General features: G+C 45.8%; 1 protein-coding gene across 10 annotated transcripts in view; it reads left to right on the plus strand.

The window, feature by feature from the left end:
- DLG2 (discs large MAGUK scaffold protein 2) overlaps window positions 1–22,328 on the plus strand; it is an 835,907-nt gene that overhangs the window by 670,897 nt on the left and 142,682 nt on the right. For 5 of the 10 annotated variants that reach the window (XM_088668833.1, XM_088668834.1, XM_088668841.1 and 2 more), the window contains 4 exons: window positions 162–317; window positions 9,235–9,303; window positions 12,542–12,698; window positions 19,773–19,875. In XM_088668833.1, the coding sequence (XP_088524959.1) occupies window positions 162–317; window positions 9,235–9,303; window positions 12,542–12,698; window positions 19,773–19,875 (485 nt within the window). The remainder of the gene's footprint in view (window positions 1–161; window positions 318–9,234; window positions 9,304–12,541; window positions 12,699–19,772; window positions 19,876–22,328) is intronic. The other 5 variants (XM_088668835.1, XM_035114518.3, XM_088668836.1 and 2 more) reach the window with 1 other exon arrangement.

Consider the following 22,328-nt stretch of genomic DNA (forward strand, 5'->3'; position numbering starts at 1 on the left):
ACAGAAGTTTCTTTTTCCTTCCTTGGTGCGTGTATATAACCCTTCACTTGTCGATACTTCTCTGCATGCTTTGGGGTGCAAGTTAGCTGTGTGGCCGACTGTTTTGCGCATGTGTCGGGGTGCCCGTCTAACCTCTTACTCTTCTCTTCTGTTATCACCAGGCCTCCTGAACCCGTTTACAGCACTGTGAACAAATTCTGTGATAAGCCACCTTCTCCTAGGCACTATTCCCCTGTCGAGTGTGACAAAAGCTTCCTCCTTTCAGCTCCCTATCCCCACTACCACATAGGCCTGCTCCCTGACTCTGAGATCATCAGGTACTGCATGTGCTTCTTCCTCACTTCCTCATACGAGAATGCATGGGCGCGGCTCAAGTGCGCGGTATTAGGCTCCACCTTCCACCCCTGCAGGAAAGCTCCCTCTGCAGGAAAAAAAAACACAACCTTGTGCTCACTTCACCTCCACCTCACTGGCTTAAGAAGAAAGGGCCGACCTTATATTTATTCATTTTTATTGTATTTAGAAGATGCTTTAAGCTGCTCAGTCAGAGAGCTCTCTAAGCAACATATAAGTAGGGTTGGGTTTGGGGACTGCATTGGCAGTGCAGACTTCAGAGAAAGGACAGTGGGCAGAAAGGGAGAGATGAACGTGTATCCGTTGACTGCATTTTATATCCCACCTTTCCTGCAAGTGGCATGCACCGCTTCCTCCCTCTCCCCCCAGTTTGTTCTCGCAGCACACCCGTTAGGCTGAAAGAAGGTGACTGGCCAAAGATCACCCAGTGAAGACCATGGCTGAGTGGGAGATTTGAACCTGGCTCTTCCAGGTCCTAGTTCAATAATCTATCCAGTGCACCATACAGGAATTAGCTTTACAGAAGAACCAAGGGATTGCTGCCCACCTAGACCGGTGTTGTCTACTCCAAATGGCACTGACTCTTTAATGACTGTAGCTAAGCAGATCTCGGCCTGGTCAGTGCCTGGATGAGCGATGGCCTGGGAACCACCTTGAGTTCTGTGATGGAAGAAAGGCGAAATATAAATGCAAGCAAATAAATATCAGGGATGTTGTAGCATGCATTGGCAAAGGGCTGGACGAGAGGACCTTTGAGGTCCCTGTCCATTCTGTGGTACCAGCATGAGAAATCCTGTTGGCCTTTCCTTTCCCGCCTGAGCATCTTGGAGTAGCTTGCTAAAGGGCAAAACTAGGAACAACACCGAGATCTCCCTCAAGGTGGGTCCTTGAATCGAGCTTGGGGGAGACTGTGGGATTTGTCGTGTCTGTACCAAACAGATTTGATTCATTCCCTGCGAGGAAGATGCTTCTCCGCATCCTTACAATGACAGCGTTTGGTTCCACTGTGTAGCGCAGCAGGCGAGGGAGAGGGAAATGAAGGGGGCACAGCAGAGGCATCCTAGAAAGCATGCGGGTGATTGGGGGGGAGCCTGCCTCTCGGGGAGATACGTATCAGCTGAGCACTGCAGGATGCAACTTAGCATTAATTAAAGGATTAAGATTCAGCAGCGGCAGAGGCACAGGCTGAGCTAATCCACTGTATCAACCATTTCACACCGGTTCTTGGGGACCGGGCTGCTCATGTACATTTTGTTTCAAGATGCATATCTTCGAGTTAATCTCCAAGAGCCATCCAGGGTTTTGCTTGCTTTTTACGAGCTTGCTCTTTAGGTGTATTTAGAGTGCTGCCAGTTGGCCGCTCGCCCCAGCAACAGTAGCCCAAAGTGAGCAAAGGGGAAAAACAACAATAAGAGATTCTAGCAGAGGCATTTGCTGCTCCTGGCTTTTTCTCTGGGGTGCGTGCGCCACTTTAGGTACCCCTTGCAACACGAGTGGGGAATCTTTTTCAGCCACATTCCCTTCTGCGCAAGCTTCTGATGGTCGCCTGCCTGTGGTAGGTGGGTCCCAGGAGAGGAAGGGGACAGAATAGTTTCTACAAACACTCCACTCTATCCTCCATCCAGGCAAGGAAGAGACATTTGTCCTTGCCCACCCCTAGGATGCAGCCCTTGGAAGGTTACCCAAAAGGGAATGTGGCCCTCAAGCTATAAAACAGCAAAAAAATAGGGATAACTGGGTTATCTATGCCAGAAGGCAGAATCCTATGCACACTTGACTGTAAGTAAGCCCATTGAATGCAATGGGAATGTATAGGGCTGCACCATGTCCTGCTCTCGGTACCAAACATGCCCTAGTTGTTTGTTGCTGGGATGCAATATTCACAATGCCCCCTCTGCAAAAATAAAAGAGGTTTGTTGAGTTAGCTTATTTATAATTAAACCTGAACAAAATCTCATTTAAGTTTGAAATTGTCTGCGGCGATGAGCAAATCAGGTTCTGCTTCAGTAGACTGGGGTTTTTGGTTTTTTCCATGCACATTAAATGGATTACGGAACGGACTTCATTTTATCCAGTTGTTTGCTTTGCATTTCAAATTTGGCTTTTTGTTAAAGCAAAACTGCCCGTGGCTTTTAGATAAGGAGGCCGCCTTCTGAAGCAAAGAGGTTCTGGGTACCTTTGCATACAGCATGTTGGGGAAATGTTCCTCAAATGCATCCCCACCCACTTCATATGCCACAACAGTAGGAGAAGGTGGACCTATGGCATCCTTGAGGTTTGACGGGGCTATTGGCTGGATCTCATCCTCCATTGGCTGGCTTACATGGTACAGACTCACCTGGCAGCAGTGAGGAGTAGTGGCACCAGTGCTCTGAGAGAATTGGATTCCCCCCCATGCTCCCACTAGGTTAGATTACCACGGGGCTGCCTTTGAAGACAGTACAGAAACTGCAGGTGGTGCAGAATTCAGTGGCCAGGTTGCTTGCTAAGGCAACACGGTCTGAGCTTGTAATGCCAATCCTGGCCCAACTGCACTAAGTACCAAATAATTTCTGGGCTCAGTTTCAAAGTGCTGTTTTTGACTTATAAAGTCTTGTATGGCTCAGGACCCAAATACCTCAAGGACCACCTCTCCCCCACACCTGGACCCTGCAATTGTCACCCAAGTCCTTTGTGTATGTGTCCCCTCCAAGGGACGTGCAGAGGGTGGCAACAAGAGAACAGGCCTTCTCTGTGGTGGCCCCCTTGTTCATGGAATGTTATCCTCAAGGAGGCACATCGGGCACTATCACTACCCTGTTTCTCCTAAAATAAGACATACCCATAAAATAAGCCATAGCAGGATTTCTAAGCATTTGCGCAATATAAGCCATACCCCGAAAATAAGACATAGTGATAGGCGCAGTTCTGGAGGGCCCCAAGGAAGAGGCAAGGCTAGACACGTAATAAAAAATAAGACATCCCCTGAAAATAAGCCACTGTGGTTTTGTTTTTTTAGGAAAAATAAATATAAGACGGTGTCTTATTTTCGGAGAAACACGATATGTGATTTTAGGCAACAGGCCTTATTCACCCAGGCCTTTGGATCTCAATTTTCTGCTTATATTTTAGCAGGATAGACAGGCGTTGGATCTGATGATGATAATAATAATAATAATAATAATAATAATAATAATAATAATAATAATAATAATTTATTTATACCCCACCCTCCCCAGTCACAACCGGGCTCAGGGCGGCTAACACCAATAAAATTACAATAAGACAGAAAGGAAAAGAAAAGAATTAATTAAAATACAGATTAAAATACAATATTAAAATTTAAAATTTAAAATGCAGCTTCATTTTAAGTAGTCCATTAATCCAAACCATAAGGGAAGAAAACACAGAGGTTAGACTGAATCCAACCCAAAGGCTAGGCGGAACAGCTCTGTCTTGCAGGCCCTGCGGAAAGATGACAAATCCCGCAGGGCCCTGATCTCCTATGAAAGAGCGTTCCACCAAGTTGGGGCCAATACTGAAAAGGCCCTGGCCTTAGTTGAGGCCAATCTAGCCACCTTATGGCTCGGGATCTCCAGAATATTGTTGTTTGTGGACCTTAAGGTCCTCTGCAGGGCATACCAGGAGAGGCGGTCCCGTAGGTACGAGGGTCCCAAGCCGCATAGGGCTTTAAAGGTCAAAAACAGCACCTTAAACCTGATCCTGTACTCCACTGGGAGCCAGTGCAGCTGGTAAAGCACTGGATGAATGTGATCCCGCGGCCTGTAAGGAGCCTCGCCGCAGCATTCTGCACCCGCTAGAGTTTCTGGGTCAGCTTCAAGGGCAGCCCCGCATAGAGCAAGTTACAATAATCAAGCCTGGGGGTGACCGTCGCATGGATCACTGTGGCCAGATCAGGGCGAGAGAGGTAAGGGACCAACTCCTTGATACGGCGGAGATGGAAAAACGCCACCTTTGCTGTGGCTGCAACCTGCGCCTCCATGGAAAGGGAGGCGTCGAAGGTTACACCCAAACTCAGATGATAGATAGATAGGTGATAGATAGATAGATAGATAGATAGATAGATAGATAGATAGATAGATAGATAGATAGATAACTTTAGGTTGTTTTATACTTGTTTTTAATGTTCATTTTTTGTAAGTTGCTTTGAAAAAGCAACTAATAAATATAATAATAAATAAATAATGTAGCACCACTCTGCAGCATTGTGGGAAATTCAACATGCAGTTGATTATTCCCATCCTCAACCACACAAAACTGATTGTTGCACCAGTTTGGGGTTTCTTTTGGGGGTGGGCAGGATGAGTCGGTGATGGGACTCCAGAACCCCAGTAGCTGCTTGAAGGTGCTTGATGCTTTCACCAGACCTGTGTCTGCTACCTGCTGGTAGTATGAATTCCGTGTCCCTAAATCACGTTTCATTCCAGCCAGTCGCAGCCCTAATTTCACTCCACCCTTTCTATGTGCATGAAGAGTGCACCCTTTCTGCGTGCATGAATTGTGCACCCACCAGCATTGCACAGATGAAAATAGGACTCTCTTTCAGCGAGGGATGGGGGTAACCGATAGCACTCCCCCCCCCCGAGACTGCTGAACTACATCTTGAAAGATCTACATTGGCTCCCAGTACGTTTCCGAGCACAATTCAAAGTGTTGGTGCTGACCTTTAAAGCCCTAAATGGCCTCGGTCCAGTATACCTGAAGGAGCGTCTCCACCTCCATCATTCTGCCCGGACACTGAGGTCCAGCACTGAGGGCCTTCTGGCAGTTCCCTCGTTGCGAGAAGCCAAGTTGCAGGGAACTAGGCAGAGGGCCTTCTCGGTGGTGGCACCTGCCCTGTGGAACACCCTCCCAGCAGATGTCAAAGAGAAAAACAACTACCAGACTTTTAGAAGACATCTGAAGGCAGCCCTGTTCAGGGAGGCTTTTAATGTTTAATAGATTGTTGTGTTTTATTCTTCTGTTGGAAGCCGCCCAGAGTGGCTGGGGAGACCCGGCCAGATGGGCGGGGTATAAATAATAATAATAATAATAATAATAATAATAATAATAATAATAATAATAATATATTATTATTATTATTATTATTATTATTATTATTATTATTATTGGCTGGGGCTGATGTGAGTTGGATTCCAGTGTCTGTAGGGTCACAGGTTTCCTAGCACTGCTTCTAACCAACAGATAAAGCAGGCAATAAAGGCCCAGGTGTGACTTCTGCCTCTTGTTTCCCTGTTAATTTGCTGGCTCCTCTCTCTGACTCCCCACACCCCTGCTATTTTAACATTTCAGGTTGCAGGGGTTTTTTATCTCGCTGCCGTGCTTGTCGTTTTGGCATTTTCCCAAGTCACTTTGAGTAGCGTTTTTTCCTATGAAAGGAAACTGATCCATTCACAAACTTACAGCTGTTTACTCAGAAATAAGCCTCACTCTGTTCCAGGGGGCTTATTACCAAGTCAATCTACATAAGATTCCAACCTTAAACATCATTGTTACTGCGTTTATTAATAATAAAAACGGTGGTGGTGGTTTCTCGAACTTCACAAACCAAATCTCGCTAAGCCTTTAAGGAGATATTGGAATGCTGAGCTTGGCATCTCTGCCTTTATTTAATCAGCTCCAGCAGCACTGACTGCGTGTGCGCTTTTAAGCCAGACACCCCCAAACTTTGGGCCTCCAGATGTTTTGGACTACAATTCCCATCTTCCCTGACCACTGGTCCTGTTAACTAGGGATCATGGGAGTTGTAAGCCAAAACATCAGGAGGGCCGCAGTTTGGGGGTGCCTGTTTTAAGCCTTGGAGTGCCAAGGTGAAATCACAGCCCTAGCTTCTGTTTGTGAGTGGACTCTGTTATTATATCTAATTCAATAAAAAACAATATTTCATTCATCAGCCCATGCATCATTTTTATTTCTGCATTGCTTTTTTCCTTGGAGTCTGTATTTCCTTCCTCTTTCTTTCCTTCTTTCCTTCTTTTTCTTCTTGTGGTTGAGATTGTTGTGTTTCTGCACGCTGCATGCCCCACCTTTCATTAATTGAAGCTTCAGTCCTATTCAGCAGTAAGCCCCATTGACTTCAGTAGGACTTATCTCTGTGTAGACATGTTAACACTTCTGCTGCAAGTTTACTTTTTATCACCTCTGCAACCAGCAGAGCCTTTGGGTGCATTCAGTTACAGGGCAGGTTGCATGCATGGAAACCATTCTTCAAAAGATTGTGGAGCAATCACTTTTCTTTTAAGAAGGTGAGGGGGTTTGGGTCCACATTTTAAAAATGAAGCTACCTAATTCACATTTGCTGAAACAATAGAAACACACAGCCATCCCCCAAAATCCACACATCTCCAAATTTTGATGTGCAGTTCTCCTGCCGGGTAATATGCACAAAAATGCACATACTAAAGCAAAAAGGGCATTAAAATGCATATATTAGTGAAAGTAACATTTAAAATGCATATATTAGTGAAAGTAACATTTAAAATACATTATAGTAGAGGAATTCGCTTTGCAAAAAATGTATGTATTAGGTGAAATCTGTACTAAAATACTGCTGAATTTGCATGAGGACTTGTGTTGGTGTTGTTTTCAATTAAAATTTTGAAAATTGAAGAACTGAGAAAAACCAAAACTGACATATTCACCTAGCCCTAGAATTTGATAAAGTTAGTTGGTGTAGAAAAAGCAAAGGGAAAGAGAAGTGATTTGGAAAACATCCATGTTGGGTTGTCTCTACGCCTATCTCTAACTCAATTAAAACTTTTTGCACATTCCCCCAGGAACACCCCCCCCCACTTCCATGGACAATAGTGTGCTATCAACTGTGCTGTTGTTTTTTGAGGACGCTTGTTCAGATGTGCACACTCCAGATCACCCAACAAATCAAAATAACACAAAAGTAAACAATGTGGTTCAAAACGTGGTAGAATGTTGCTGGAGATAGGTTAGCCTTTGCAAAGCAAAGAATATTGTGCAATGTGTTCTTCTTTGCTGGAATACTGTGGGAGGGAAACTCACAATCTCCAACAGTATACAAATTCAAGGCTCATAAATTTAGCTGTGTTGCTCATCATGAATCCATGTAAATTGGGGGCTGTTTTGGTTGCATGGTTTGTTCATAAATGTGGGCATTGGATACATTGGTTTGAATTTCTGGCACACTTCTTAAGACTAATTGGAGAGGGTGAGTTAAAATTCTGCAGCTTGTTTCCTTCCCTTTCCTCCAAAGGAAGTCGTTCCATCAGCTGGCTTGTTCCGAAGTCCTTCTTTGCACTTTCCCAGGTGGAAAGGGGGTCCATATGCTTTTCCTTTTCAAAGCATCCTCAAGACGCCAGACAGACATAGCCAGTTTCCTTGGAGGAGTTGCGAAACAGGACTGTGTTTGACTTGCATTGTGTCAAAAGTATCTTGTGTTATTTGCCAGCTCTGCCTCATTGGCCCACTTTACATTTTTCTGTTCCATTCAATTAACTCGTCAAAGTCATCTGCGCAGACAGGACAGGGAGGGGGAAGAGAGCAACCATGTTAAATTAGCATCAAGCTAGTCAGTTCTGCAGTTGCTGTGTTTCTAAACTATCTTGGTCACCCATCATATTCCAATTCCATACACATTTTCCCCAATCAGGCAGTGGGTGGGTGGGGGGCTCTGATAAAGGCACACAAAATGCCTCTCCCTGTCCCATTCACTTCAATGGAACAAGTGCCAGCATCTCCATTGAACAAACTGGAGTTTTGTATGCGCCTCGGAGGGCACATGAAGATCCATGCTGCAGTGACCGTGCTCCAAAGGGCTGCAGAAGGAGCATGCCCCATTATCTTCAACATAGGGAATACCTGTGAGAACAATGGGATTCCAGGCATGGATAATTCCTCATTGGATTGTACAAAGATCTATGCAACTGTGACAGGGTCCCCCAGCTGATCCTGTGCTCGCCACAACACTGATAAAAACCAGTGGATCCCACATGATAACTTCGGGGAGGCCATCAGAGGGCTCACAGCTCCACGTGAGAGCTGTGGGTTTTCCATATTTTGCTGTTGTGGCTGCTTCGGGCACTAGCAATGCCATCTGGCAATGCTGAAATTAACTATCTGGGTCAGTAGCCACTATCAGATATATTTTCAATTGGTGGAACATGCCATGCAGGATAACGAACAGCCATGACTTTCCAGCATAACAGATCAGCTAAGCCATGCTATTGAAGACAAAGAGATATCTAAGCATGCCTTGTGGGGACTTGCTGTAAGCCAGTGACATGTACGCACTGGAGAGAAATGTATACAATCTTGATTTTATCATTTTCCCCTGCAGCAGTTTCTGAGAAACAACTAGCTGTTAAGAAATGGGTCGGATTACGCAATCCAGTAATGGTCATTCTTAACTGGCAACAGGCCTTCAGGGTCACTCCCACACTCTATGTTATCTGATGCCTGGGACCAAATGGACCTGGGACTGTTTAGATGCAAAGCACAGGAACATGGGACGGTGGCTTATGCTGAGCCAGAACATTGGTCCATCTTGCTCAATATTGCCTCCTACTAAATTATTATTGTTCCCGTGGAACGCCCTCCCATCAGATGTCAAGGAAACAAACAACTATCTGACTTTTAGAAGGCAGCCCTGTATATGGAAGTTTTTAATGTTTGATGTCTTACTGTGTTTGATGTTTTAATTTGTTGGAAGCCACCCAGAGCGGCTGGTGGGAACTTGAAATGGCGATCTAGCCCAACGTACTGTCTCGACACTCAGACGCACACATATTACTTCTCTGAACCCCAGATCTATATCGTATTTTGGATCACCCAGAGCTTGTTGCAATAAGACTGAGAGGCTTTGCGAGCAAATGTTTTTATTAATTCCTCCTTTCTTTCCTGTCTATGCAGTCATTCCCAGCACAGCACAGTGACCCGGCCACCCACAGTGAGCATACAACGGAGCATTTCTGTGGAAGGGTAAGAGTTTCACTTGGGTCATTATTGCTTTACACCAGTTTTGTGCCACATTGAGTAATATGCGGTTATTTGAGTGTGTACATACACAGACATCTGTGTGCAATTCATATGTGCATTCCTACGCCCTAGCACTCAGAACAGCGCTACCTATGATGCCACAGGCAATCCCCTATCTAGGCAGCTGGCAGGTTCAAATCTGCTTCGTCTCAGAAATAGGCGCTCCTTCCACTACTCCCTGAACAGCTTTTGTATCTGTCCTAGACAAAAACAGGCAGTGTGCTTTTCCCGAGCACTGTGCTTCCCTGCAAAAACAACACACTTATAGTTCTGGCAATAGTTTGTGGGCTCTATGAACTGGGGTAAAAATACCTGCCCATTCAGAGTGAGGACAGCAAGCATTTGCCCTTGCTCTCACTTGGCTTTGTAACATCGTCACATTTTCCAGTCCTGATTGGTTACGTGGCAATGTGACTGCATGCTGATGTCAAAGTAGCTGCTGGAAATACAGGTAGGGGCAGATAGAAAGAGGGAATCTGGAAGGGGGCAGCTGACATGGTGAAGGGCTGTAGATCAGTGGTAACTGATGCAGAAGGTCCCTGGTACAAGGCCATAAACCTCCGCCAGTCAGTGCAGAGACAGTGCTTAGCTAGATAGATGAAGGACCCTGGCACAGTATAAAACAGCTCTGAATGTATGTGGAAGGGCCTTAGCTCAGTGGTAGAGTACCTGCTTTGCACGCAGAAAGTTGCAGGTTCAATTCCCAACATCTCCAGATAGGATAAGGAACTGCTACTGTCTGAAATCCTGCCAGTCAATGTAAGCAATACAAAGCTAGATGGATCAATGGTCTGACATTATAAGTATAAGGCAGCTTCCTACGGTCTTCCTATAGACTGTATTCAATGCCAATCTTACTCAGAGCAGAACTGTTGAAACTAATGGGCATGACTGACTTAGCTTCATTCATTCCAGGTTGGCCTTTAGTGGTCATTCCGCACAAGATAGTCCTGAAGCCATGCAAGGTGCCTAAAGACGGACTTTATCTTAGGTTTTGCTTGCCTCCATGTCCAAACTGAGCTCCTCTTTTCTTCACGGAGTTGCTGTGTTTGGAAAAAAATGTACTGCTGGGGAAGCCGGAGAATGGCCCCGAGGAACCAGATGTATCCTATCCCTGTCTGGCTTCTCACCAAGGCTTTTATCAGAGTACATGACATGCAGAGGTGGCCGGTGCCTATTGGGACTGTTTGGGTGGAATGGAAGGAGGCCCAAAGAAGGCAGGGCTGGAGCCCATGACAAGCAGTGTGAGCCAATGACAGGCAGAGCCAACTAATTCCAGTTCTGACTCCATCGTCCTTCCTGCTGAGCTCTGTGAGGGCAAACCTGAGACTCAGGAGGAGGAAGCTGACAGCAAGGTCCACCCCCTGGGATTGGTTTTAAGTAAGGAAGCAGGCAGGTGGGGGCCGGCTGAGGGCAGGCTGAGGTTGTTGGGTTAGCAGCCCAATTGCCCTAATGGGCCAGCCTCCACTGCGTTCATGGTCTGCAGCGACTTTTCCCAATTGTGTGTCCTCCATATGTTTTGGTTTAAAACTCCCATCAGCCCCAGCCAACATGGCCAACAGTCTTTCAGGACTTCAGGAGAAGAAAAGGCTTGAGGGTAAAGCCTACAAAGAACCAGAGTGGAGTTCCTAAGTTCCTAAGATGGTTGGATGGCGTGTTGTGCTACTATTTTCAGCAAATGCTGCCAAATGTATTGCTCTGCTTTCCTTTGGATCACATCAGCGAGGCCAAGAGTGGAGTCTTGTCACAGCCCAGGACCTCCATATACACTACCCAAGCTTGCTCCTCATGGAGGTCACTTTGGTACTGCTAAGACAGCAAAAACAATGCAGGAGGTAGCAGTTGTGAGTTGCCGGTCTCTGCAGCCACAGCAGGCGCTGCGATTCTCCAGCGGTTTGACTTCAACCCCAGGTGCACATTCCATTGTCTCTTCAGACAGACGGATACCAACAACCAGGTTGGGGTTAGGCTGCTCAACAGAGATTTCCTTTTCCTGATGTTGTTGTTGTTGTTGTTGCTGCTGCTGCTGCTGTTGGTTTGCTATTTTTGGGGGGGGGGTGACACCCTATCTATTGGGAACTTAGTCAGTACAATCCCCATTTATACTTCTGGCGCCATTTCAGTGGGTCTTGCTCAGAAGAACTTCTCAGTCTTTTTGTGGAGACAATTTTAGCTCCCTTCTCTGGTGGGTAGCATCTATTCCTACTTTCCCCTGGTCTGCAACTAAAACAAAAAAACATTATGTGACCAATGTTGGATGTTACACATGCCTGCAGCTTCTGGAGAATCTCATCTTTCTTGCTCCAAAATCCCTGGAGCATGGTGAGAAGTAAAAATAGAGTAAAGCAGGTAGGGGAAAGAGAGAGAAAGAGGAATGAAATGTGTTTAACTATGGATGGGCAAGAACTGTGGATGCTCAGAAACTGAACTGCCAGCTCCATCTACTGTCTGGATGCAGGAAATGTATTTTATTGCAATCCGTTCTATTTAACGAAAGGTCTGTGCCCATAGCAGAACTAGGTGGCGGAGTTTTGAATTGATAAAGGTGACTGTGATACTTTGAAGTGCAAGTGAAGGCCCTCTCCCGCATCCCCACCAAGCAGGAGAAAGACCCTCTTCCAAAGATCTCAAAATCCAGGCAGGTTCATATGAGGCGATGTGGTATTTGAGATAACTTGGATCTAAGCCTTGTATTCGCGATTCTATTGGATTCCCAGTTGCTGCCAATTACATCGGCACTTGTCTATATATGCTTGCCTATGTTGACAAAAAGGGAAGTATCTCATTGGTCAATACGATATTAGGATATGGCAACAGCACCGGAAGCTGCCTTGTACTGAATCACATTCAATGGTCCATCCAGCACCTGTTGTTATGGAAGAAAATGGAAAGGAACTGCTCAATAGGAGACATATACAATCCAGGCACGGCCATCCCAAGACATTTTGTCACCCGAGGCTAGCTTTAAAATGCTCCCCACCCCACCCCACAAGGGAAGAAGAGGTCAGGAAAGACCTACATCGGGAGCAAAGGGTCAGGGGTCAAGAAAGATCAACATTGGGATCTGCTGTCCTGGTGGACCCTTCTGCCTGAAGCAGTCTTCTCACCTTGCCTCGTAGGTGGGCTGCTCCTGAATCCAGGTCTCTTAAATGAATGAGCAATGTTCCTTTTCTTTCCACAGAGAACCTCGCAAAGTTGTCCTGCACAAGGGGTCAACAGGGCTCGGTTTCAACATTGTAGGCGGAGAAGACGGCGAAGGCATTTTTGTATCCTTCATCCTAGCGGGTGGGCCAGCTGACCTCAGTGGAGAGCTTCAGAGGGGAGACCAAATTTTATCTGTAAGTATTTCCTATGCATGGATTTAATTTTTAGTTACAGCTTTCCCTTACATTGTGTTGCGGTCTATTTGTTGGCTTGTTTTCATATGGGGTCCCACCATGAACTAAAAAAAATTCAGTATATTGGGCATAAACCAAGAGCAGGGGGAAGGGGTTATGATCACCCCCCATCTCACGGGCTAAGTTTGAAAGAATCAGAATTGTAGAGTTGGAAGGGGGTGCCGAGGGTCATCTAGTCCAACCCCCTGCAATGCAGGAATCTCAACTAAAGCATCCATGGCAGATGACCATCCAACCTCTGCTTTAAAACTTCCAAAGAAGGAGAGTCCACGACCACCTTAAGGGAGCTTGTTCCACTATTGAACAGCTCTTCCCGTCAGAAAGTTCTTCCTGGTGTAACTTAAAGCCATTGGATCGTGTCCTTCCCTCCAGAACAGGAGAAAGTAAGATTGCTCCATCTTCCAGGTGATGCCCCTTTAGATATTTGAAGATGGCTCTCATAGCTCCTCCCCGTCTCCTCTTTCCCAAGCTAAACATACCCAACTCCCTCAACCGTTCCTCACAGGGCTTGATTTCCAGACCCTTGATCATCTTGGTTGCCCGTCTCTGTACACCTTCCAGCTTGTCAACATCCTTCTTAAAGGCAGGAGATAAACTTTTGGCTGGGGCAGGTTTTTCCCCTGACCAACAACTGATGTCATCAAGTGTAGAGCAAGTGGGTGCAGCTTGGCTGAAATGGCCTGGTGGCCAAGTGGGAAGGCCTGGGGGGGGCCAATTAGGCCTGTGGGTCAGAATCTCCCCACCCCTAACCAAAAACGATCCTACATTGGAGTAGTGGGCTAGCAGCAAATTGTCTCCCTTATCAGCCAGCCCTAGCTTGGTCAGCCTTATCTCAGTGGTAGAGCACATGTTACAAGGTAGGACTGGGAGATGCCCCTGGCAGAGAACCCGCAGAGCTACTGTCTGTTAGTTTAGACCAGTGTTTCCCAAAATTCGGCCTCTAGGTTTTTTTGGACTACAACCCCCGTCATCCTCACCACTGGTCTTGCTAGTTAGGGATGATAGGAGTTGTAGTCCAAAAACATTTGAAGACGCAAGTTTGGGAAACACTGGGGCAAGCCATGCACTGTCAGCTAGATGACCAATTGCTCTTAGATTTAGCACAACTTCCTAGGTTCCCAAATGATGCTCTAGTTAGCAGCAAAATCCACCACTATGATAGGCTGTTCTACTCCAACAGCCACCAAGGGTAAAGAGAAAGGGAGATTTGATCACTCCTTCAGTTCCAGGTCCAGCAAACAGGGTTTGTGTTGGGAATGTGTCTCCTTGGTCTATCTGCAGCCGTGCCTTTTAGCATCATAGCAACTTGCCAAGTTAGACTGTCGGTCCATCGACACTGTCTACATTGGACAGGCAGTGGCTCTCCAGGGTTTCAGAAGAGTTGTTCCCAGCTGTACCTGAAGATGCTAGAGATTTAACCTGGAACCTTCTTGTGCAAGGCAGATGCTCAGGCACTGAGATATGGCCTCTCCAAATCAGGGCAGGGAGGAAGACAGAGAGCCATTTTCTCTGATCCTGTCGAGTCCTGCCTGTCTCATCATTCCTGGCCTACTTTTCCATGAGACTGGAAAGCAAATCTGGGTTTCCCATAGCAAAATCTCACATGCTATGGGAAACAATTAATTGCAGGAGAGAACTCAGGATGACATTCAGCTCCCCTTTCCCCCCTAAAGAGCAAAGAACCAAACTTTATTGATGTCTTTAGTTATTTATTTTTATTTGCTTTAAGAGAGCCAGAGTGGTGTAGTGCTTTAGAGCGGTGGACTCGTAATCTGGTTCGCTTCCTGCTCCTCCACGTGCAGCTGCTGGGTGGCCTTGGGCTAGTCACACTGGTCTCTCAGCCTCACTCACCTCACAGAGTGTTTGTTGTGGGGGAGGAAGGGAAAGGAGATTGTTAGCCACTTTGAGATTCCTTCGGGTAGTGATAAAGCAGGATGTCAAATCCAAACTCCCCCTCCTCCCCCTCCCCCTCCCCTCTTCTTCTTCTTCTTCTTCTTCTTCTTCTTCTTCTTCTTCTTCTTCTTCTTCTTCTTCTTCTTCAGATCAAGTCTGCCATCTAGTGGGTATGAATGATCATGGCATACACCCCAGGCACACACTCAGATGAGCTGTGCCGGGCTTGTTATCTCTGTGTTCTTAATGAATTGGACTGCAGCTCCACGGTTCGTTTTCCAAATTTGCGATGGATGCGCACATAAAAGCTTTGTAAGCCTTTGGCTACATTTTGCGCATTCAGCGCCTGCGACATTACCATAATTGCCCTTTCCTTTTTACACTGATAGCGTGGAATTTGGAAATAATGCTTCTCTGTCTAAGGAATGTGCACAGTTAAATGAACACACGTTTCCAGAGATCCCAAAGCAGGTTCCCAATTTCTGTCTGCAATCTGCCCCCGAAACAAAACTCAGGTCAATGCTATCCTGATTAGGAGCTGGTTTCATTATCAACAACTGGAACCAGAGCTGTGTCAAACATTTCAAGAGAGAGAGTTAGACATGAGACCACCATGAAAAACCTTGGGCTGATCTTATGATCAGGAAGGGAGGCAAAGAGTCACCTGGTGTAACCCCTTGTAATTTTTAAGGGAGGCCCGGAGGACCTTTGCCCTCCAGATGTTGTCAGACTGCAAATCTCATCAGCCCCAGCCAGCAAGAATGATAGTCAGGGATGCTGGAAGCTGGAGTTCAACAATGTCCACAGGGCCGAAGGTTCCTACGACATCAATATCTTGGGGACAAAGATAGCAGACTGGAGTGGAACTTGACTGGAATCCAGTAAGCCTAGGCCACAGCGGCAGTCTTGAAGTACAGAGTCATTGTTGCCTGCAATCATCTCTGGTCTGATGCCAAGGAATTTTAGTTTATTTTGTAGCCACATTCTCTGCAAGAGACAAATAAGCTGCTTGGCATTGTCTTGGCATGCAGAAAAGAAAGAAAAAAAGCCCTCAATGCTTTGTGTTTCATCAGTCAAATGGAAGAGAAGCAATCAACCAATTAGGCTTTGTGTATTTCCTCCAGCAAATTTGGTATGGAGCACAGTTTGAGTTAATCAAGCTCAAATAACAACAATAAATGCATTCTTCCATATCCATCCCAAGTAAAAAAAAGGGGGGGTGTTGTTGAAGCCTTTTCCAAGGCAGTTATCACTAAGCAATTTACTGAAGCAAGGCCACTGGTGGTTAGATTTCAGCAAAACACACACACACACACACACACACACACACACACCAAAAAAACAAAAACCAACAACTTAGATTTGCTTGCCAAAATATTTAAGACGTGGAAAGGTGGGAAAGACCCAAACAGCCAATAGAGATGCAGTGGGTTGTAGTCAACTAAGTTTTACTCAGAACAAACCCACTGAAATCAATGAACATGAATAAATTGAGTCAATTGATTTCAATGGGTCTACTCTGAGTAAGACATAGTTGAATACCAGCCATTGCTGCGACCCTCCAGTCATCAGATGTGTATTGTTCTTATTTCTTTCCTATGTGCATCACTTATTGTGAAGCATCTTAAAGCAATTTCACAACACGGTAAAAAGTCTTCATCCAGAGCTGGAAAGAAAAGGAAAAAATCTGAGAAGCACCTGCCTTTCAGCTTTCAGGAGTTTGCAGGGAGAAAGCCAGTTCTCATTGAAATGCTATCTTTTCATGCCGCCACCACCCCATCTGCAATATGAAGTGGTTAGTCCATTAAAAATATATCTAGTTATTTCAATGGTGGGGGTGCTAGAGGTCACCGCACCAGAGCTAAATTGCTTGGCTGAGCAAGTGTATGACCTTTGAAACTCAGGAGGCCAGAAGTGGGTGATCTATGGCCCTAAGCGTAATTCCACGTGTCCCTTGCCCTGATTTCAAAAGGCTTCTGCAAGAGATCAGATTAGACCTCCAGCAACAGTGATTAATTTCTTCCCTGGCTGCCTGGTGGACTGGGAGGAAGGAGGGTAGAAGGGAAAAGAGAGAGAGAAATGTCCGCTGGGCCGCTTCAAACTGCAGAACACAATACCAGTTCCACACATCCCCTCTAGTCATTCAAGTCATTTAGATATATAAGAAATAAATCATTTAGTGTGACAGCACCTACACTTTGGAACTCACTGCCATTTGACACCAGACAGGTACCTTTTCGGTGCCATGACAAAGTTTCATGTGTTTTACCTCCTGTTAGCTCTTTTTATTTTTTTAGTCATCTTTCCAATGCTTTTAAATACAGTGGTCCCTCTAGTTACAAACGCCTCAGGTTACAAACGCTTCAGGTTACAAACTCCGCTAACCTGGAAGAAGAACTTTGCCCCAGGATGAGAATGGAAATCGTGTGCCGGCGGCGCAGCAACAGCAAGAGACCCCATTAGCAAAAGCACGTCTCGAGTTAAGAACAGTTTCAGGTTAAGAATGGACCTCCGGAACGAATTAAGTTTGTAACTTGAGGTACCACTGTACCTATTTTTAGCTGATTTCTATTGAAAATTTCAAGGTTTTTGTTTCATATTTTTGTAAGCTGCTCAAATGAAGGCTGTTGTTTCTCCAATCAGGCAGCATACAAATTCTGTTAATCAATTAGTTGTGGGACAAAGTAAAGTTGTCCTTCGGGGCATAGGAAGCAGCTTTTGTAGCAGGTCAGAGAAATTGCTCATCTAGCTTCATTCAACTATCAGGGGGAGTTTGGGGGAATCTCAAAGGAGGGGAGTGCTATTCCATTCATCTCCTGCTTGCAGGTTTGCTGTAGGCGCCTGATTGGCTGCTGTAAGATGCTGGATTAGATGGCTCCTTTCGATCTGATCTGGAACGGCTGTTCTTGGTTTCTCCTTGCCTTTTATGACAAGCAGTGGCTCTTCAGGGGCCAGTTTATTGGGGAAGATGAGATCCACACAGCCCCATATAATAATATAGCAAGCAGGTATTGTCTTTCCATGCCCTTATTGTGGGCTGCACCTTCAAAGCAGAAACCTGCAGAGCACTGGGACATTAACACACCTGTGGTTCACTAAACTGCATACAGGCTTTCAGTCCACTCATCAATAGTTTCCCCACAAACTCCACCAGGTGGCAGCACAGGATTTGTATTAGTTTGGGTATCACAGCAGGTAATAAATTGGTCAAATGGAAATCTGAGCAGTAGCTGCATTTTCTGTTCAGCAATGGAAGCTGTTCTCATTGAGGATACTTGTACACATCGTCCGATTTATTCCTGGGGGTTATAAATACATTCCCAAACATTCTACTTTTGAAACAAAATTAAAAAATTCCTTCCAGTAGCACCTTAGGGACCAACTAAGCTTGTCATTGGTATGAGCTTTCGTGTGCATGCACACTTCTTCAGATACACTGAAACGGAAGTCACCAGACCCTTATATATAGTGAGAGGGTGGGTTTGGTGACTATATATAAGGGTCTGGTTACTTCCGCTTCAGTGTATCTGAAGAAGTGTGCATGTACACGAAAGCTCATACCAATGACAAACTTAGTTGGTCTCTAAGGTGCTACTGGAAGTAATTTTTTTATTTTGTTTCGACTACCTCAGACCAACACGGCTGTCTACCTGTAACATTCTACTTTTGAGAAACTCATAGGAGTTAGATAATTGAAGTTAAGAAAAACCCAAAATCTTACACCATGTCTAGCTTCCCTAGGGAGGGGATTCCAAAACTTAGGAGCAGCCACCAAGAAGACCCTTCTCTGATATCCCTACCAAGTGTGCCTGTGAGGATGGTGGGACTGAGAGAAGGGCCTCCCTACAAAGATTTCAAAGCCCTGGCAGGTTGGCAATGGGAGACTGACTCAAGGTCAGGATACCAGCAACTTGCAATGTTCACCTCAAATACAAGGTGAGAATTATGTTCCTCTGAGCCAGGGTTGCTCCGCCCACCATCATGCTTTCAACAGCTCAAACCTACATCTGTCAATGATTCTCCAACCCCTCAGGGTGCCAAGTGCTGGTCAGTTTGGTAGGGTTTCGTTATAGCATGTTCAGCCTCGCTTGTGGTCCAGCATCAGGCATGTCCCCCAGTTCCCTCCTTCCTGTCTCGCTTCTATTTACTAATTTCTCACTTTCGCATCCCGCCTTTGCACCGAGAATTTCGGCACAGCGTACACAATTCACTCCCTCTGGGTTTTATCGTCGCAACAACCCTGCGAAGTAGACTAGCCTGAGAGGCGGTGGAGCGGCTTAAGGTCACCCAGGGAGCTTCGTGGCCAAGTGGCACTTTGAAACCCTGATCTTCTGGGTCCTGGTCCAGCACCTTAACCCCACTGCACTGGCTCTCCCATGTACTCTTCTCGCTTGCTTACCATCTCCTGCCTCCGCTTGAAATCTCTGCTGCAAAAGTCAGTGCCGTGCACTGCATTCTCAGACATGCAAAGGCTCCCCACTCCTACACATAGCTCCTGGCCTGCCCTCTCTCTATTGTTAGACCATCTTAATTCCACGCCTGACCTTTGCGGTTATCAACCCATGCTGCTCAGTTCTTTGTCTGCAACAACTCTCTGCTGTTTTGGAGGGTGCTTAGACACACCACTGCAAAGGTTTAGCGTTCCTCCTCCTACACGGTTCGTCTTGCTTTGCCTCCCATGCCAGCCCCACGCACATGCTCTCGCACACCCTTCAGACATGCCTAACCAAAAGAAAAACACCACAAACAAACAAACAAACCACTTTCCTCACCAAAATGGAATTTGCTTCCGTTCCCACTGCGTAATTCTGTGGGCATTTCAGGCCTCGCTCCAGCTGGCCTCGATTTTAGGCAGCCTGTGCAACTTCAACAACAACAAAGAATTGGCACCATACCTTTCCTGGCTCTCAAGAGGTGCAAAAAGACCTTTGATTTCTTGAATGTATATAAAACCTCAAAGTGGCTTTCTATTCTAAGAGGAAGGAGGGAGGGAGGGATGAGAAAATCTGTCTGCTTCTGCCTCCTGTCCCTTTCACATGTTTTCAGTCCATAATCCCATTTCTTCTTGTTTGAACTATGGAATGCACTCATGTTTCTTTGCTCCTCCTCTTCCCCTTGCAGGTGAATGGGATCGATCTTCGTGGTGCTACACATGAGCAGGCTGCTGCAGCGCTCAAAGGTGCAGGCCAGACTGTGACCATTATAGCACAATACCAGCCAGAAGGTAGGCTTGCCAAATGTCAAGAGGCACTAGAAATAACTCTTTAACGATGGGAAACACCATCCTTCATAGTGGGATCTGTTGTGCAGGAACGTTTTGAGTTGTATCCAACTAAGCTCAATTCAAGGGTAGAGCCATGGATACAAACGGGCCTGTGTTAGACAAGCCTATTATTTCCACTCTTGAGTAGGACTAACATTGGTGCAGCCTTGCAGCCTTTTGTTGAAGAGCAAATATGAATGAATTTGAGCTTCGAAAAGTTCCTCCCCCAAAATGACAGCTCTCGCTTGTTTTCATTCTGCTACTCATTTGGCTTTCATCAGAAGTTTTCAGGACACAATTATGAGCCACGTGGAGTGGGTCTGTGTCTCTCCGACCCCTATTTTCCATCCGGTTGGAAATGGTTTTTCCCTTTTGTGTTCCCTTGGTAGCTTATCTCCCTCTGTGTTTTATTGCTTAAGATTGTGGGTACCAGTTGTTACAAGGCATTGGCTGGGAACAGGAATAAATGAAGTGCTAGATAACTGTAGCAAAGAGATCCTTTCCATCTTCATGCTAAAAAGAGAAATTAGAAGCAGCCAACGCTAGAAGGATATTCTCAAGATCATATACACATTCTCTGCCTATTTCGTCATTTGGTCAGATGTGTGGCTACATGAACTGGGCAGTACAGAGCCACAGCTGTTCCCTTGTTTCTACTGCCTGATCCTCACTAATGTTTCTTCATGTGATGATGGGACAATAGCTTTGATCACACAGATACCGGTATACTTTAGAACTGCTAGGTTGGCAGAAGCTGGGACAGAGCAACAGGAGCTCACCCCGTTGCATGGATTCAAACTGCCGACCTTCTGATCAGCAAGCCCAAGAGGCTCAGTGGTGTAGACCACAGCGCCACCCACATCCTGATAAACGATGGCTCCCTCAGTCTGAAAAGCCAGATGAGCACCACACCCACTAGTTGCCTTTGACTGGACTTAACCGTCCAGGGGTCTTTTACCTTTACCTCGCAGAGAAAATTAGAATGGGTGCTTGCATTTGCCAGCACTTAGAAAGAAATGAACATTATTGTGTAATGGCTGTATTGTCTCCCATTCATACGAGTGAGAAGCTGGGCCTTCATTTCATCTAGAAGGCTAAATGCAGACTAGCTCCACATCTGCTGATTGGTAGCAGTAGGGAGAGCCTAGTCTTGCAAGTTGCGGGGCGCATTTCTGATGCTTCTGACATGTTAAATGATGTGATGGAATGACAACAGAGCAGTCTTCCCCATGTTTCTGATACCTACAGTCATAGAATCATAGAATCGTAGAGTTGGAAGAGACCACAAGGGCCATCCAGTCCAACCCCCTGCCAAGCAGGAAACACCATCAAAGCATTCTTGACATATGCCTGTCAAGCCTCTGCTTAAAGACCTCCAAAGAAGGAGACTCCACCACACTCCTTGGTAGCAAATTCCACTGCCAAACAGCTCTTACTGTCAGGAAGTTCTTTCTAATGTTTAGGTGGAATCTTCTTTCTTGTAGCTTGAATCCATTGCTCCGTGTCCGCTTCTCTGGAGCAGCAGAAAACAACCTTTCTCCCTCCTCTCTATGACATCCTTTTATATATTTGAACATGGCTATCATATCACCCCTTAACCTTCTCTTTTCCAGGCTAAACATACCCAGCTCCCTAAGCCGTTCCTCATAAGGCATCGTTTCCAGGCCTTTGACCATTTTGGTTGCCCCCCCCTGAAGTAGCCTTGCATGGACACTTCCTCTCCAAACTGACCTTGAATGAAAAGGGGTGTCCCAAACATATTTCACCACTTGCAGGTGGGGAATTTTTATTTTCACACCACTGCCTGTGGCTGTAATAGAGCACCTCTTGTTGCCTGGCATTTCCCCTTGAATTCTCCATTAACAACAGCAAGCGGGCACCAGTAGGACCTCCATCGCCACTATGGAGACCATGGTACCACTGTTGTCATCAAGGATAGTGCCCCTTCACATTTTGAAAACCACACCACCCTAGTTTTGAAGTGCAAGTTCTGTAGTGAACCAGCACAAATTATAAAGTGCCCAAGAGTTGGAATTACCAACCCACAAAGAACCCTGCCTGCTCGAGATGTGGTTCCTTATTGGAAGGAGGCAAGACCAGATCCCTGACTCAAACAGGATTGAGAGGTAATGAGATATTTGTCCTGAATGCAGCGAATCTTGTTCCCAAGGAACCTGGTAGACTAAAATTGCAAACTATATTTTGATCCTCTTGTGTCTGAGATTGCCATAATTGTATGTCTCAAACAAAGGTTGATGTAACTTCCTTCTACTTAATATTTGGGTCAGTACAAACATTGAATTAGACAGAGTTTGTGTTAGGGACAGGGCTACTTATTTTTTGTGCATTGAAGTGGGACACACACACACACACATACTGAAGCATAATGCCCCAAACGACTTGCTGCTCACACT

Source organism: Zootoca vivipara, chromosome 4 (genome assembly GCF_965207765.1).
Source record: "Zootoca vivipara chromosome 4, rZooViv2.hap1.1, whole genome shotgun sequence".
NCBI lineage: Eukaryota > Metazoa > Chordata > Lepidosauria > Squamata > Lacertidae > Zootoca > Zootoca vivipara.